We start from the raw sequence: 18,390 nt of genomic DNA on the forward strand, positions 1-18,390 counted from the left end.
CTTAAATCTATGTGAAACTTCCAAGTTGTAAAAGATGTTAAAGTTTATAAAACAATTAAAATAATAAAGATAGCAGAAAAGGCCGGGCGCAGTGGCTCAAGCCTGTAATCCCAGCACTTTGGGAGGCCGAGACGGGCGGATCACGAGGTCAGGAGATCGAGACCATCCTGACTAACACGGTGAAACCCCGTCTCTACTAAAAAAAAAAAAAATACAAAAAACTAGCCGGGCGAGGTGGCGGACATCTGTAGTCCCAGCTACTCGGGAGGCTGAGGCAGGAGAATGGCGTAAACCCGGGAGGCGGAGCTTGCAATGAGCTGAGATCCCGCCACTGCACTCCAGCCTGGGCGACAGAGCGAGACTCCGTCTCAAAAAAATAAAAAATAAAAAAATAAATAAAGATAGCAGAAAATATTCAGGGCTACAAATATTGTAGCAGATAAGTAAAGATTTTTAGGATCTAACTTAATTAGCTGTTTCTAGTCCCAAATTAATTAATTTATTACTTTTAAAGTCTAACAAAAAGAAGTGTTTCATCTTCAAGTTAAAAAAAATTAAAAATGGAAAGCAAATTAGAACAAATTACTACATTTATTTAATTAAGTAACATTATAATTATTAAAGAGAATAGTTATTTCATGGTAACCTTTTAAAGGTGATTTCAAAAGTTAAAATATAATTATTTGACAATAAATGTATATATTACTACCTAGATAATTTTTATATAATGGTAGAATGAAATTGAATCCCTTTTATATAATAAGAAAATATCAGAACTTCAAATGCGAAACTATATAAAATAAAGTCCAAAATGCAAAAGCATCCAAGCTAAGAAAATTTAACTATAAAAAATTTTTTGGCTGGGCACAGTGGCTCACACCTGTAATGCCAGCACTTTGGGAGGCCAAGGCAGGCAGATCACAAGGTCAGGAGTTGGAGACCAACCTGGCCCCCATGGTGAAACTCTGCCTCTACTAAAAATACAAAAATTAGCCAGGCATGGTGGCGCACACCTGTAGTCCCATCTACTCCCGAGGCTGAGGCAGAAGAATTGCTTGAACCCAGGAGGCGGAGATTGCCGTCAGCCGAGATTATGCCACTGCACTCCAGCCTGGGTGACAGAGTAAGGCTCTGTCACATAACAAAAACAAACAAACAAAAATTGTTTCTATTATCACAAAAAGGATATTTATGAACTAAATTTATAATGTATAATTTACATCTGGAAAATATCTCTGTAATAAAAACTTTAGATATCCTATTTCATAAACTTCTTAGCTATCTCTAAATAAGATCTTAGAATGTCTCTGAAACAATCAAAATGATGGCCTAAATTAGTCATAGTGATCTCCACAAATACAGAAGTGTCATTTTCCATGAGTATTTGGACATTTTCTACTTCTCCCAAAGTGGTCACTTGACAGCTTTGTATATGGTTTTGTTATGATCACTATTACATGCTGTGGTTTATTTACCCTGATACTTTTAGGGTTTTTTTAAGCCACATCATGGACTACTATAATTACTAGAACTAATAAGATTACAAACCTACTTTGGCACTTCTGGAGATGTGTTCTACTTCTCTTCTGTTATTATTGTTTCTACTTCCAAGTGCCTGAGGCTGATTCAGATACACAGACATAATTACTAAAACTATTGTTTTCAAGTCCAATTAATAAATTGCCACTTTACTTTTATCAGAATGTAATAAATAAAATTATATAAAAGCTCCAGAACTGGAGAGCTTATACTTGTATGAGGTAATAACTCAAACAACTGGTGTTTTTATGTTACCCAGCTTTATCAGGTCCTGCATGACATGAAAGGGAACACCAATAGTCTCAAATACATCAAATACATCTAACTGAAACTGCATAGCAAGTTCCACCCACCCCCAGAGAGAATCCCATCTTTCCAGTGGCAAACAAGGATCTTTTTTGCCATGTTTAAGAATGCTATTTCTGTAGCATAGTTCTGGCCTGGAAGAAAGGGAAATGGCAGTCACAACTTATTGGCAGCAAAATCACGATATAGTATTTTATACTAGGTTGGCATAGCTAAGAGAACCAGGAATCCATTAGTTTTCTGACATATAGCGAACAATAGACAACTTTTTCACTTCCTGCAGAGCATGGGCTTATGAAAGGAATGGTTTATACTTCCATTGAAAAGGGAACTGGGGCCAGATACAAAAGTAGCCTGTCATTATGTTCTCTTTGCTCAAAGGAGAGGAGCACAATGATTTGTCAGGAGAGCAGGTAACGGTGACAACTGTGATTAAGTAAAAATGTTCACAGATGTGTAACATTAGTTAGTTTAGCTGTATCAGTCACTTATGATGATTGGACTAGATGAAATACACATTAAATCATATATATTATATAAATATGTCTTAACAGAGGTTTTAATTTCCCCAGCAGCCCATACTGTGTCTCCCCATCTCATCCACCCTCATCCCTCCCCTGGTTCTTATGGGCACTTCCTACTGGTCTTGTTCACCTTTCTGCAGTACAAAATTACCTCTGACCGGGGCTGGCACTCTTCTCCAAGACTGCCACCATGCCTGTTCCATGAATGAGCCTGGAAGGAGCTGCTGTACCAACGGTGTGGCCAGAGAACTCCTCCTGTAGGTATACAAGCCATCAGCCCTGTGACACAGCCCACCTACCATCAGCCCAATGACATCCTTATTCCAAGGATTCCAGCCCAGCAGGAGCCACTACAACCAACTTACAGGCTTGAGACCAAACATTCTTATTGTCAGGGGGAATAGTTCCTCAGTAGCTGAGTTTCACCTGCACAGTTCTTAAAGTGAAGTCAGAGAGGTTTTTAGGACTCCCACCATGAATGGTGAATATCCTTGTATATAATTGAACAACAACAATGGTGAGGCTTGTAGAAGTGAGTTTTTCAGTGAAGGAAAAATTGGGAGGAAAGAGGAGGCACAACTGGGAGCCAAAAAAGAAAACGAAGGAAAACAAACAACAACAACAAAAAGACCAACAACAGGAACTTGTAGAGGAAGTCCCAACCAACATGGCATGCGGACTCAGTCCCAGACTTCTGGGTTCTACTCTCAGATGGTCATTAGTTTTCTGAATGACCTCCTGTTTCTCTGAAAGAAAGTATTTCTATTAGCCCTTTACCTACCTCTACAAGGGACTACTGCATAGTCAATAGAGTAGTCCTGCTGTCAAATATATGTAAAGGTCCATTTCTCAGGAAAGATGAGTTCATATTTAAAGACTATCTATCGGTTGGGTGTGGTGGCTCACGCCTGTAATCCCAGCACTTTGGGAGGCCAAGGCAGGGGGATCACCTGAGGTTAGAAGTTTGAGATCAGCTTGGCCAACGTGGTGAAACCCTGTCTCTACTAAAAATACAAAAAATTAGTCGGGTGTGATGGCACATGCCTGTAGTCCAGCTATGCGGGAAGCTGAGGCAGGAGGATCACTAGAACCCGGGAGGTGGAGGTTGCAGTGAGCCGAGATCACACCACTGCACTCCACCCTGGGTGACACGGCAAGACACTGTCTCAAAATAAATACATACATACATACATACTATTATTATTGAAGTTAGATGCTTCAACAGTCTATCATCAAATAGCATAAAAACTAATAACAATCCATCTTTTTTTAACCTTGAACTCTTAAGCTATTCTAATAGCCTTTAGTACTAAAAAAAAAAAGCAAAAATCAAAAAACTTCTCTGCAATATCCGAAAACAACACAAAGAAAAAAAATATCAAAAATTCTTCCTGATTTAATCTGAATACTCAGGTGAAGCTCTACTTCTTACCAAATTAAAGTACATATTTATTATCATAGAATTTTCATTTCTTTTTATGAAAGTCTTTCTCTGTCATGCAGGCTGAAGTCAGTGGTGTCATCTTTTTTTTTTTTTTTTTTTTTTTTTTTTTTTTTTCTGAGACAGAGTTTTGCTCTGTCGCCCAGGCTGGAGTGCAGTGGCACAATCTCAGCTCACTGTAACCTCAGCCTTCCAGGTTCATGCCATTCTCCTGCCTCAGCCTCCCGAGTAGCTGGGACTACAGGCGTCCGCCACCACGCCTGGCTAATTTTTTTGTATTTTTAGTAGAGACGGGGTTTCACCCTATTAGCCAGGATGGTCTCGATCTCCTGACCTCATGATCTGCCCACCTTGGCCTCCCAAAGTGCTGGGATTACAGGCGTGAGCCACCGCGCCCGGCCCAGTGGTGTGATCTTGGGTCACTGCAACCTCTGCCTCTGGGTTCAAGAGATTATCCCACCTCAGCCTCCCAAGTAGCTGGGGTCATAGGGGCACACCACCATAACTGGCTAATTTTTTTGTATTTTTAGTAAAGACAGGGTTTCACCACGTTGCCCAGGCTGGTCTTAAACTCCTGGCCTCAAGTGATCCTCCTGCCTCGGCCTCACAAAGTACTGGGATTACAGGCATGAGCCACCATGCCTGGCCACCATGGAATTCCTTTATTTTTTTTAGACACAGTCTCACTGTGTCACCCAGGCTGGAATGCAGTGGCATGATCTTGGCTCACTACAGCCTCTGCCTCCCAGATTCAAGCAATTCTCCTGCCTCAGCCTCCCAAGTAGCTGAGATTACAGGCGCATGCCACCACGCTCAGCTAATTTTTGTATTTTGGCTAGAGAGAGGGTTTCACCATGTTGGCCATGCTGAGTTTTTTGGTTTTTGGTTTTTTTTTGAGACGGAGTCTCGCTATGTCGCCCAGGCTGCAGTGCAGTTGCCTGATCTCGGCTCACTGCAACCTCCGCCTCCTGGGTTCAAACAATTCTCCTGCCTCAGCCTCCCAAGTAGCTAGGATTACAGGCATACACCACCATGCCTGGCTAATTTTTTTGTATTTTTAGTAGAGACGGGGTTTCACCATATTGGCCAGGCTGGTCTCAAACTCTTGATCTTGTGATCCGCTTGCCTCAGCCTCCCAAAGTGCTGGGATTACAGGCGTGAGCCACTGCACCTGGCCACCACAGAATTTCATATTATTCCATGTCTATAGCTTTGTTTCCAGTGAGAAAGGGTACATTTTTCATAACTACACTTCCATCTCCTGGCTCTTTAAAATAATAACAGAGGTTGTGCCTAACCCACCCCAATTTATTCTCTCCTTCAGGGAAAAACAGCCTATTTCAGAGGCAGAAATGGAACACATTTTTATTTGCTATATGTATTAACGGTCAAACATAGTACTACATTTAAAGAAATCTCTGCTTTCTGAGGGTTTCTTCAGTCAGAGGGTGAGGATGTGTCCGTGGAAAAGTTTACTTTGAAGAGTGTCCATCCCTAGGCAAACACTAAATTTGGAACACAATGTTGATTTTAATAGAGAACTCAGAACATATAACATGTTTCATACTCATTTTACTAGTAAATAGACAAGAGTTTGTTGTGGGTTGTTTGTTTGTTTGTTTTTGTTTTTGTTTTGGAGACAGAGTTGTACTCTTTTACCCAGGCTGGAGTGCAGTGGCGCAATCTCAGCTCACTGCAACCTCCGGCTTCCGGTTTCAAGCTACTTTCCTGCCTCAGCCTCCCAAGTAGCTGGGATTACAGGCGCCCACCACCACACCTGGCTAATTTTTGTATTTTTGGTAGAGACGGGGTTTCACCATGTTGGCCAGGCTGGTCTCAAACTCCTGACCTTGTGATCCGCCCACCTTGGCCTCCCAAAGTGCTGGGATTACAGGCGTGAGCCACCGCACCTGGCCCCTTTAAAAAAAAAAAAAAAAGATTAAATCTTTAGTAAGGCAATAGGCCTTTTTTTAAAATTTGAGACAGGGTTTCACTCTGGTCCCCCAGGCTAGAGTGTAATGGCACAATCTCAACTCATTGCAACCTCTACCTCCCAGGCTCAAGTTATCCTCCTGCCTCAGCCTCCCGCATAGCTGGGACTACAGGCACGCACCACCACGCCCGGCTAATTTTTGTGTTTTTAGTAGAGACGGGGTTTCACCATGTCACCCGTGCTGGTCTGGAACTCTTGGGCTCAAGCAGTCTGCCCACCTTGGCCTCCCAAACTGCTGGGATTACAGACATGAGCCACCATGCCCGGCCTTTTTTTTAACTTGGATTTTAAATGCACAGCAGCTACTGACAACACAATGTAGTATAACTGCTTATCTAGGTTACCTGAATCTAATAGTACTGAACAGGATCTCCAGTACACTTGTGGATAATGGTGAGACCAAGGCAAACTTACACTGTAGCTAGCACACACCAGTCATGCAATGGCCTCTACAAGGCTCATGCCGCCTGGCAGTAACAGATATACAAGCCATTAAGTAATTATCCACAGCATGCATTAGAAGTTTTATTAAAGAAACATCAAAGATGAAACAATTAACTAATATTTTATTCACTCTTAAAAAAACTCCAGAACCCTTTCCTGAGCTTTCAGATTCTGAAACGGATTTTCAAGGCCTCAATCTAAGGCTTCTCCCCAGAGCACAGGTATCTTTAACAACAAAAAACCTCATATAAGCACTCAAGTAAATGTTCAATATTACTACTTATATAAATACTTGCAAAGATGCACACAGTTTAAGTATATAATTTGATGTGTATAAAATCATATCTAAAAAAAGCATAAATAAGAATATATAGGAAGTACAGAGATAACATTATCATCATAGTCTATAAGAGATGCTGATGGCATAACAGGTTTTCTCCCCTTCCTTATACCTTGCATCTAATATCATCTTCCAACTTTCTCTCATGTGCACAAGAGAAAACTATAAATAGCTCCAAACTAGAAAACAGAAGGCCATTTGGTGGAAAAGGATTTAACTCTATTTAGAATTGATCTAAAATTTCCTTTTACCTAAACATGTGCCTATAAATACATAAGCACAATTCATTTTATTAAGTGGGTACAAACATGAAAACTGACCTTCACCCCAGATCCAAAATCCTATAAAAATAAACTCCAAGTTAATTATTTCCTTATGCAGAAATTCTGTAGTCTTGAATATGGCTTGAAATAAGCAGTCCCTAGAAATCTTGTTAAATGGCATTTAACAAGATTTCAATATTTTTCTTCTTAAAAATACGAAAGGAAACTTTCCTTTATTATTTCTCTCATTCTACTTAAGAAAATTTGTCTCAAAGTGGATTCTTAAAACTAGGAAGGCAGGGACAGAAGGTGAAATGGTCAAAGTCCTTAGGAAATAGGTGAGCACCATCAAGAGAGCCAACCAGCTAGCCAGGCAACCCAGAACAGAAACAGGGTACAACTTTTAAAATTTTTTTTTTAATTTTTAGAGACTGGGTATCACTATGTTGTGCAAACTGGCCTCAAACTCCGGGCTCAAGAGATCCTCCCATTTCAGTCTCCCAAGGAGCTGAAATCACTCCTTTGGGAGCTGAGACTACAGGTATGCACCACTGTACGTGGCTTCATCTTTTTCTTATTCCATAATAATATTCCTGTCTCTAGATTATAGAGGAAAAGAATGAAAGCAAGATTCTTGAGGGCTCATATGTTCTTCAGTTTATACCTGGTACTATAAAAACTAAAACTGATTTGTGTTTAATCCTAACTATATTTCTAAAAATTCTAACTCATAAATAATAGTCTGAAAGAAAAACAGAAGACCTATAAAAAGCTAAAGTTGGCTGGGCACAGTGGCTCACATCTGTAATTTCAGCACTTTGGGAGACCGAGGTGGGTAGATCACCTGAGGTCAGGAGTTTGAGACTGGCCAGCCTGACCAACATGGGCGAAGCCCCATCTCTACTAAAAATACAAAAACTAGCCAGGCATGGTGACGGGCACCTGTAATCCCAGGTACTTTGGAAGCTGAAGCAGGAGAATCGCTTGAACCCAGGAGGCAGAGGTTACAGTGAGCCAAGATCGCGCCACTGCACTCCAACCTGGGTGACAGAGCGAGGCTCCACCTCCAAAAAAAAAAAAAAAACTAAAGTTGAGATCTAATAACTACAAGCTTTCATTTACATTAAATAAGGCATATATAAATTTAGCTACTTCCTACACTCATTTTAATCTATTTATCAACAATGGCATGTGTCTTTATTATTAAGTTGGTCTTGACAGTCTGTTGGATGAAGTGACTTGAGTTACTAATTTTATAATAATAGAAACTAGGAAAAGTAATTAAATGGAGGAGACACAAAGAACCATGATATTAAGGTAGAGGGACAAAAATTAGAATTTGATTGTGAGATCTAATTCTTAATGCACACAGGATATAAGCACAGGGCACTGTCACTAACTCAGACATCTGAATCAAATTATTTTCCAGGCATTTCTGCATCACATTTGTGAGATATGTGAGCATGTGTGATACCTACTGAAAATAGAAAATGCAGCATTACTAGTAGTACATGGTTAATGCTGAATGAGATGATGGAGGTTTTGTGCCTTAAACTACAGAACCTAGGTGTTTCTGAGGAAAGTCAACATTCTTTAGGAGGCAAGATGGCCAAAGCTTGCTCCAAAGGAGGAGGATGCCAAGATTTATATGCAAAAATCAAAATAACTCTGCATAGTGGGCCAGGCATGGTGGCTCAGGACTGTAATCCCAGCACTTTGGTAGGCCGAGACAGGCGGATCATGAGGTCAAGAGTTCGACACTAGCCTGGCCCACATGGTAAAACCCCGTCTCTACTAAGAATACAAAAATTAGCTGGGCATGGTGGCGCATGCCTGTAATCCCAGCCACTCGGGAGGCTGAGGCAGGAGAATCACTTGAACCCGGGAGGCAGAGGTTACAGTGAGCCAAGTTCAAGCCACTGCAATCCAGCCTGGGCGACAAAGCAGGACTCTGTCTCAAAACAAACAAACAAACAAACAAAAACAAAACAAAACAAAAACTCTGCATAGCATTTTTTTGGAAAGTCTTCTCATACAGAAGATAGCTGAGTCAATGGGCAGAAGGAAGAAGGAAACAATCAATGCCAAGCTAGAAAATGTGTCCACCAAAATTACAGTCAAGGCACTACCGGTCCTTCTGATTGAATAAGTGTTTAGTGCCATAGCTCAGGGAAAGTCTGATTTTTCAAAGGTGTTTCTACAAATATCCATGCCAATTCACACTATAAAAGGGGGCTTAAGTTTAATTTTGCAAGATGAAAAATTTCTGGAGATCTCTTTCACAACAATGTGAATATACTTAATACTACTAAACTGTACATTTAAAATGGTTAAGACAGTAAATTTTATCTTATGTGTTTTTTGCCACAATAAAAACAATTCAAATATTTTTAAAAGGTGGGGACAGTACTCAAGGTCCTTGAACTACTACATGGTTTTTATTTAAAAAATTGTTCCAAGAAAAATTAGCCAATACTTTTACTAAACATATACTAATTTCTGTAAAAAAGTGTCTTTAATATATGGTTACAAATAAAAATCCTAGTGTATACACCTGTGAAACATCAACAATGTGTTAGATTATGCGTCTACTAGAGGATTTAAATAAATTTCTACATCCAAGTCAGATGGCAATTTTAATATTCCAGCCTCTTTCCTAAAACTGAAATCTAAAATTCAGGTTCAGAGAACACTAATTTTGCCTTGATATACTCCTTCAGTTCCATTATTGGTGTTACAATGACATAGCAGCAATTTTCCAAGGATGCTACAAGAGAAGCTCTGAACTCCCTATCTAAAAATCACTTAAAGAGTGAGAAAATTGTTTCAAGTTGTTCAAAATCTACCTCGTAAGGAATTTTGCCCAGGCTGGCCCAGAACAAGAAAATCTTACACCATTTATTTTAGAAATGTGAAAGTGTCAGTGACTCAATGAGCTAAAGCAACAGCATTCCTACACTTCCTCATCTTTGGCAACAGTTTAATGCTTTGAAAAAATAAAGCCATCTTTATCTGCATAAATCCTTTTAGGAAACTCAATTGTGGATCAGGTCCTAAATGAGCAGTAATCTATGTTTAGTTACTAGATTTAGCAATTGAAGACTGGACCAGCATCATTAACTTATCACTTATAATCTTCTTTTTCCCTTACCAAATGTCACCTCTCCATTTCCACTCTTGTCAAACAACTGGAAAGCCACTATGAACATGGAATCTGGAGCACATAAAACAGATTCAAATGCCAAGAACTCTTGATAGGAGATCAACCTGGAATAAAATATAAAATGTCATTGGCTGGTGAAGAAAGGGAAAGCATCAGGCATTTAATCTGCCTTTACTATATGAACTGTAGCTCAGGGTAACCAATTAATTGATAAAGGGTAGTTTCTTTTTATAGAGGTACTTCAGATAAGGAAGGAAGGGAGAATTAGAATATTACCCTTTTGTAAGTCCCTAGCAAATTAATGAAACTGGGCAATAATCAATAGCTCCTAACATCATGAAAAGAGAGAGAACCAGGCAAAATATAATTAAACCTGAATCTGATCAAGTCTCTGGATCAGTTTCTCAACCTCAGTACTGTTGACATTTTAAGTTGGATAATTCTTTGCTGTGCAGGTTTCCTGTGCTTTGTAGCATGTTTAGCAGCAACTCTGGCCTCTACCCACCAGAGGCCAATAGCATCCCCAAGTTGTGATCAGTGTGACTAGCAAAAATGTCTCCAGACATTGCCAAATATCCCCTGGAGAGCAAAATCACCCCTGTTGAGAGCCACTGCTCTACAACTAATCATTGATTTACAGAAAATACAACGAACAAAGGAACATGTTCGCTACCACCACATAAATGCAGACTGTAGGAAATGACAGAAGAAACATTCCATAGTTGCTGAAAAATAATTTTTAATGAAGCTATGAAGAGGATTCTTCTTTTTTTAAGGGGCCATGCTAATCTCTGTATCATTCCAATTTTATTATATGTGCTGCTGAGGCAAGCACAGGGAATCTCAATCTTAAAAGACCTAACAGATATAACAATGAATCACAATATACATCCTTATTTGGATTCTAATTTAAACAAAGTAAAAAAAAAAAAAAAAAAAAAAAGTTTTTTAATTTATAAGACAATTTGGGAAATGGAAATACCAACATAACGCAAATGCTTGATGATATTAAGAAATCAATGTTTTTAGGAGGTTTTTTTGGTTGTTGTTAAGCATTCTTATGTTTTAGAGATACACAGTGAGACATTTGCAAATGAAATACGTCATCTAGAATTTACTTCAAAATAATCGAGAGGATGGAGGAGAGATGGAGATATAAAAAAACAAATAATTATTTGGGTAATGATTAAAAGTAGGTGAACTTACATTATTCTCTGTGTTATACATGTTTGAAATATCACTAATAAAAATTTTGGCCAGGCACAGAGGCTCACATCTGTAATCCCAGCACTTTGGGAGGATGAGGCAGGAGGACTGCTTGAGTACAGGAGTTTAAGACCAACCTGGGCAACATAGGGAGACTCCATCTCTACAAAAAGTAAAAATAAAAAATTAGCTACGCATGGTGGCACACACCTGTAATCGCAACAACTCAGGAGGCTGAGGTGGAAGGATTGCTTGAGCCCAGGAAGTAGAGGCTGTAATAAGCCAAGATCATGCCACTGTACTCCAGCCTGGGTGACAGACCAGACTCTGGCTCAACAAATAAATTAATTAAACTAAAATAAAATGTTTAAAGGCAGGGCACAGTGGCTCACGCCTGTAATCCCAGCACTTTGGGAGGCTGAGGCAGGCAGATCACTTGAGCTCAGGAGTTCAAGAGCAGCCTAGGCAATATGGTGAAACCCCATCTCTACAAAAAATACAAAAATTAGCCAGCCGTGGTGGTGTGCACCTGTAGTACCAACTACTTGGGAGGCTGAAGTGGGAGGGCAGTTTAAGCCCAGGAGGCAGAGGTTGCAGTGAGCCGAGATCATGCCACTGTACTCCAGCCTGGGTAACAGAACCAGACCCTGTTTAAAAAAAAATTTTTTTTTTAATTTTTTTAAAATAAAAATGTTAAAAGGAAAAATCAAAACAAAAATGGTGGGAGCCAGGTGCAATGTCCTGCACCTGTAGTTCCAGCTACTCAGAAGGATGAGGCAAGAGGATCACTTGAGCCCAGGAGTTCAAGGCTATAGCATGCAATGCTGGTGCCTGTGAATAGCCATTGCACTCCAGCCTGGGTAACAGAGTGAGACCCATTTCAAAACAAAACAAAACTTAACAAAAAGTGGGAGAAACTCATATGTTGGGTTTCTAGAACTTAACATGTCCTATCATACTCAAGGTTATAAAATTAACCAGTGATCAAAACTACACAGAAATTGCCTTCAGTGACCGTACAAAGCCAGCATACGCTAGACCTTTCATAGCAAGCTTGCTACAAAGATTCCATACCATCTTGCTGCTCATTAGTAGTGAGTGTCCAAGTAACAGCATTATAAAAATGTGTCTCATATGCACACAGATCTGCATACTGGTCTTCAATGAAGTATTTTCCTATGAAACTCATCTTTCCTTGATTGTCCAGTGTTAATTATTCTATATATTTCAAAATGTGTTAATTGATACAAGGATTTTCTATAGTATATCTTTCATGCGATTTCTGTTTGAGGAAGAAAAAAACAGACTGACCAATAATTTTAAAAATAAAAAATAGGCTGATTATGGGTTTTCTTTAAAAAGGCATAACATATTGGTTTTTACAAAACAGCGTCAAGACATAAAAAATACACCTACCCTGAAATACAGAATATGTAGCTTTAAAACAAATTTCATGCTCAGTAGTAAAACCAATATAAAAACATAAAACCTTATAAATATAAAACCTTCTCATAAATATAAAACCTTCTCATAAATATAAAACCTTCTATATTTATGAGAAGAGGCCAAAAACTTCTTCCTTAACTAGCAAAGGTCACAAACTGTCAGCTGGCAGACTGAATTTGGTCCAAAGATGTGTTTTCTTTGGCATGAAAAGTACTATTTTTTTAGTTGCATTAGTTGACATTAAGAAATCACAAGATTTCCCATAAATACTCAGTTTTTTCTGGTTTATTTTGATAAACTGCAAGTGTAAACACTAGGTTTCTGGTCCCAAGTAGCACCAGCCCCTTGAAGACAAGCAGTCTTTTTCCTTCAGAAAAGCAACCAAACAGGGCTCATCAGTCATATATCTATAGACCACACTGTCCTTGTGGATTTGAGACTCTTGTCACATAGGTTTCCAATTAAGTAGCTCTTTGTTTAAAATAGAAAGTCTATGGAATTTACTAAATTATCTACATTTTGTCTGCCAGCATATTCAAAAGGCAAATCATATATTCATGCAACTTTTGAGCCAGAAGGACCCTTAGAAAGGCAAACGTTAAGTGATCTTCCTCAAAGACATTCAGCAAATCAGTGAGGCTACCTGAAGACTCCTAACTCCTGCCTTCAATTTGGTGTTCTTCCATTACTGTGTATCTCCTAACCCTCTCCCAATTTTAAAGTTATAATTGAAAACCAGAAAGGGTATCTGGCATTAGTAAGCAGACCATTATTATAAGAAGCTATTGGGGTAATACTCAGCCATCCCTCAATACTCAGTTACCTTCAGATATATTCAGATCTGTATCACATGAGACACATATTCAGATGTATCATGAAAATACACAAAAGCACCAACAACTTAAAAATTAGTCAAAAATCAGCCTGTTACGGTGACACATGCCAGTTGTCCTAGTTACTCAGGAGGCTAAGGCAAGAGGATCACTTGAGCCGACAAGTTCAAGGCTGCAATGAGCTGTGATTGTGCCACTGCACTTCAGCCTGGGTGACAGAGTGAGACTCTATCTCTAAAAAATAAATAAATAAAAAATAAATCAACTGAGTACATTATTCAGCCTTAAAAAGGAATGAAATTCTGACATATGCTACAACATAGATGTGCCTTGAAAACATTATGCTAAGTGAAACAAGGCAGACACAAAAGGACAAATATTGCATTATTCCACATATGTGAGGTAGCTAAAATAGCAGCAATAAGAAGTGGAGTACTGGTTATCAGAGGCTGTTTGGAGTGGAAGGAAAGAGAATGGGGAGTCATTATGTAATGGGTATGGGGTTTCAGTATGGAATGATAAAAACGTTCTGCAAATGGATATGATAATTTTTTTTTTTTTTTTTTGAGACGGAGTTTTGCTCTTGTTGCCCAAGCTGGAGTGCAATGGTATGATCTCGGCTCACTGCAACCTCCGCCTCCGCCTCCTGAGTTCAGGCGATTCTCCTGCCTCAGCCTCCCCAGTAGCTGGGATTACAGGTGCGTGCCACCACACCCAGCTAATTTTTGTATTTTTAGTAGAAACGGGGTTTCACCATGTTAACCATGGCTGATTTCGAACTCCTAACCTCAGGTGATCCGCCCACCCCGGCCTCCCAAAGTGCTGGGATTACAGCCATGAGCTACTGCGCCTGGCCTTGGATACGAAAATAGTTGCATAACAATGTGAATGTACTTAAAGCCACTGAACTGTCCTGTCCACTTAAAAATGATTAAAATGGTAAATGTTATTTATGTATATTTTAACACGATTTAAAAAAGTCACTTGAGGTTACCTAGGTGCATACATTTGTCAAAGCTCAGCAAATACACCTTTGAGATTCACATTTTCTTACTGTGTGTGAGTCTTACATTTAAAGAAAAACACTCAAAGGCTGGGCATGGTGACTCACACCTGTAATCCCAGCACTTTGGGAGGCTGAGGCGGGTGGATCACTTGAGGTCAGTGGATTACTTGAGGTCAGGAGTTTGAGACCAGCCCGGCCAACATGGTGAAACCCCACCTCTACTAAAAATACAAAGAAAAATTAGCCAGGCATAGCGGCGCATGCCTGTAATCCCAGCTATTTGGGTGGCTGAGGTACGAGAATTGCTTGAACCCGGGAGGCGGAGGTTGCAGGGAGCTGAGATCGTACCACTACACTCCAGGCTGGGTGACAGAGACACACTCTGTCTCAAAACAAACAACAACAAAAAACCCTCAAAACATATATTAAACACTAGTAAATAATGTGCATGCTAAAATATTTAGAACTGTATCAATGTCTGCACTTTACTCTGAAATGTATAAAAAAATAAGATGGACTGATGGAAGGATAGAGGGATGGATGGATATAAGAAAAAGCAAGAATAGTTAGATGTTAATAGTAGAATCTGGCCAGCTGCAGTGGCTCATGCCTGTAATCCCAGCACTTGGGAAGGTCAAGGGAGGAGCACTGCTTAAGTCCAAAAGTTCAAGACCAGCCTAAGCAACATAAAAGACCCTATCTCTACAAAAAATACCAAAATAAAGAAAAATTAGCTGCGCATGAGGCAGGCGCCTGTGGTCCCAACTATTTGGGAGGCTGAGGTAGGAGGATCATTTGAGCTCAGGAGGTTCAGTAAGCCATGATTTGAGGCTCAGTAAGCCATGATCACGCCACTGCATTCCAGCCTGAGTAACAGAGTGGGACCCTGTCTCAAAAATAATAATAATAATAATAAATAATAAAATAATAATAAATATAATCTATGTGGTAGTCTAGGTGGTAGATATATGGGTGTTCACTATAAAACTCTTTCAACTTTCTTTAATGTTTGAAAATTTTCATAATAAAATGTTGGGAGGAAAGAGAGAAAAACAGGTCACTTGACAGTCTCTCTGATACTCTCCTCTATTTTAAGACCACAGTCATTATATACTTATTGCATTATAATGCAACAATATTTTTCTGAAAACAAGAAATAGTCTGCAATGCTTAAAGCAAGCATGTTTCAGAAATTTATTTATTTATTTATTTATTTATTTTGAGAAACAAGGTCTCAATCTGTCTCCCAGCTCGAGAGCAATGGCGCAATCAGAGCTCACTGGAACCAGGAACTCCTGGGTTCAAGTGATCCTCCTGTTTCAGCCTTCTGAGTAGCTGGGACTATAGACAAGCACCATGATGCTCAGTTAATCTTTAAATGTTTTTGTATAGATGGGGTTTTGCTATGTTACCTAGGTTGGTTTTGAACTCCTAGTCCCAGGAGATCCTCCTGCCTTGGCCTCCCAAAGTGCTGGGATCATAGGCGTAAACCACCACGCCTGGCTCCAGAATATTTTTAAGGCTCCTTTTCCCTTTATCCTGCCATGGATCCCTTTATTGCTAGAAGGGCCCAATCAAGACTTTAATAGAACATATGCAAACCACAAGCTACTAACTGTTGAGTGAAGAAACTACTGATTAGTTCACACTCTATTCATTTTTCTTGTAATGGGGATAAGGAGGTACTTTCACTTTTTACCATATTACCCCATTGTCTGACATTTTAGAAAGAACATGTATTCATTTTATAACTTTGAAAAATATATTTTCTGAATTTGGTGTGTTTTTCAAAAATTTTCTATGAAGCCCCTTTTCAATTTAGTAAATAGGAACTAATAAAATGACAAAATATTAATATGTTAATTTTACAATTTTTAAAACAATCAAGATTTCTGCATAAAAAGTTCCTCTATATGCCTGTGTAACATAAAGGAAAACACTTGGGGGGAAAAGTAGTAGAAAAGAAAACTAGTTTTCTACATCATAGGAGAACAGAAGAACCTCCAGATAAAATTCTGACTAGAACTAAATATAGAAACTATGGTTCTATAATTTACAATTTCAAGCAAGCAACTGTCTAAATATTTTAGATTAGATCACACAATTACACTCTCTGAGATCTGCATTAAATGCATAAAATCATTTTGCTTTTCATTATATACCAGAACTTCAAAATTTAAGCCACAATCCCACAAATAATACTTGGCTAACGGCTTTTACTTTTAGACAACTGATTGTGCTATTTATAATATATAATGCTGTATTGTATGTTACACGGCTTTCTACAGCAAGCACCCATATCCAAACATTCCTACTTATTTTACTATCTAGTGGGGGAAAGGAGATGTGGAACAAGAGAGAAGGAACAGTTAACATCCTAGAAAACATGGGGGAAGGATTGCAGAGCACAAAAGAGCATGTTTCAACCACTCCTAGACCAGCTTTTCTCACACACTCAACCAAATCACTTGAACTTATCTATACTAGTTCCACTCATTCAGACTTGGTCTTGAGTGGTTATAAGCAATATTATATGTTGCCATTTCACATAACATATCTATAGGACTCATCATCAAAAAACTACCATAGAACCAAGGAACACATTTTGGGGCAGGAAACAATGTACCAAGTAAGCTATTCTAATATTTCATCACCGCCCTGGGTTAAGGGGTACAAAACAGAAAGAGGGAGAAAAGAGGCCGGGCGCGGTGGCTCAAGCCTGTAATCCCAGCACTTTGGGAGGCCAAGACGGGCGGATCACGAGGTCAGGAGATCGAGACCATCCTGGCTAACATGGTGAAACCCCGTCTCTACTAAAAAATACAAAAAACTAGCCGGGCGCGGTGGCGGGCGCTTGTAGTCCCAGCTACTCGGGAAGGCTGAGGCAGGAGAATGGCGTAAACCCGGGAGGCGGAGCTTGCAGTGAGCTGAGATCCGGCCACTGCACTCCAGCCTGGGCTACAGAGCGAGACTCCGTCTCAAAAAAAAAAAAAAAAAAAGAGGGAGAAAAGAGAATATCTTTTTTCTTTTTTGTTAAGACAGAGTCTCACATTTTGTCCCTCAGGCTGGAGTGCAGTGGCTCAGTTATAGCTCACAGCAGCCACAAACACTTGGGCTCAATCAATCCTCCTGCCTCATTCTCCCAAGTAGCTAAGGCTACAGGCACACGCCACCATACTTGGCTAATTTTTTTCTTTAATTTTGTAGAGATGGGGTTTCACCATGTTGTCCAAGCTGGTCTCAAACTCCTGGCGTCAAGCGATCCTCCCACCTCAGCCTCCCAAAGTGCTGAGATTACAGGTGTGAGCAACTGCGCTCAGCAGAGAATATCTTTTTAAAAAGATGATTATAAGAAGAAAAATGGGCTGGGTGCAGTGGCTCATGCCTGTAATCCCAGCTCTTTGGGAGGTCGAGGCAGACGGATCACAAGGTCAGTAGTTCAAGACAACAAGCCTGGCCAAATGGTAAAACCTCATCTCTACTAAAAATACAAAAATTAGCCGGGCATGGGGGCATGCACCTATAATCCCAGCTACTTGGGAGGCTGAGGCAGGAGAATCACTTGAACCCAGAAGGCAGAGGTTGCAGTGAGCTGAGATCACACCACTGCACTCCAGCCCGGGTGTCAGAGTGAGACTCTGTCTCCGACAAAAAAGAGAGAAAAGAAAAGAAAATGTCCTACTTTAACAATGCAACTCAGCCTAGGAGAACCATATGAAGCCTCAAAGAAGATACACTACTGAGACAGAATAGAGCAGACAGTCACAAAAGGAAACATTTGAAAATATATGGATATTCTGAAATCAGGTCTTAGACCAAATTACTAACAATAAATACTCTGATAATTTCTTTTTTTTTTTTTTTTTTTTTTTTTTTTTTTTTTTGG

The 18,390-nt window shown here is 39.6% G+C and overlaps 1 protein-coding gene and 1 non-coding gene across 3 annotated transcripts in view; both read right to left on the bottom strand.

Annotated features, from left to right (window-relative positions):
* Window positions 1-18,390, bottom strand: part of SLC25A12 (solute carrier family 25 member 12) — a 115,834-nt gene that overhangs the window by 65,733 nt on the left and 31,711 nt on the right. Inside the window, exon 4 of one of the 2 annotated variants that reach the window (XM_025404088.1) lies at window positions 10,002-10,117. The exons of the other annotated variant lie outside the window; for it this stretch is intronic. Within the exon in view, the coding sequence (XP_025259873.1) occupies window positions 10,002-10,117 (116 nt within the window). The remainder of the gene's footprint in view (window positions 1-10,001; window positions 10,118-18,390) is intronic. 2 annotated transcript variants of the gene reach the window in all.
* LOC112636777 lies at window positions 10,743-10,848 on the bottom strand. The gene has a single exon (XR_003122254.1). It is a non-coding gene; the product is annotated as a U6 spliceosomal RNA (small nuclear RNA).

The sequence above is a fragment of the Theropithecus gelada genome, chromosome 12, assembly GCF_003255815.1.
Source record: "Theropithecus gelada isolate Dixy chromosome 12, Tgel_1.0, whole genome shotgun sequence".
NCBI lineage: Eukaryota > Metazoa > Chordata > Mammalia > Primates > Cercopithecidae > Theropithecus > Theropithecus gelada.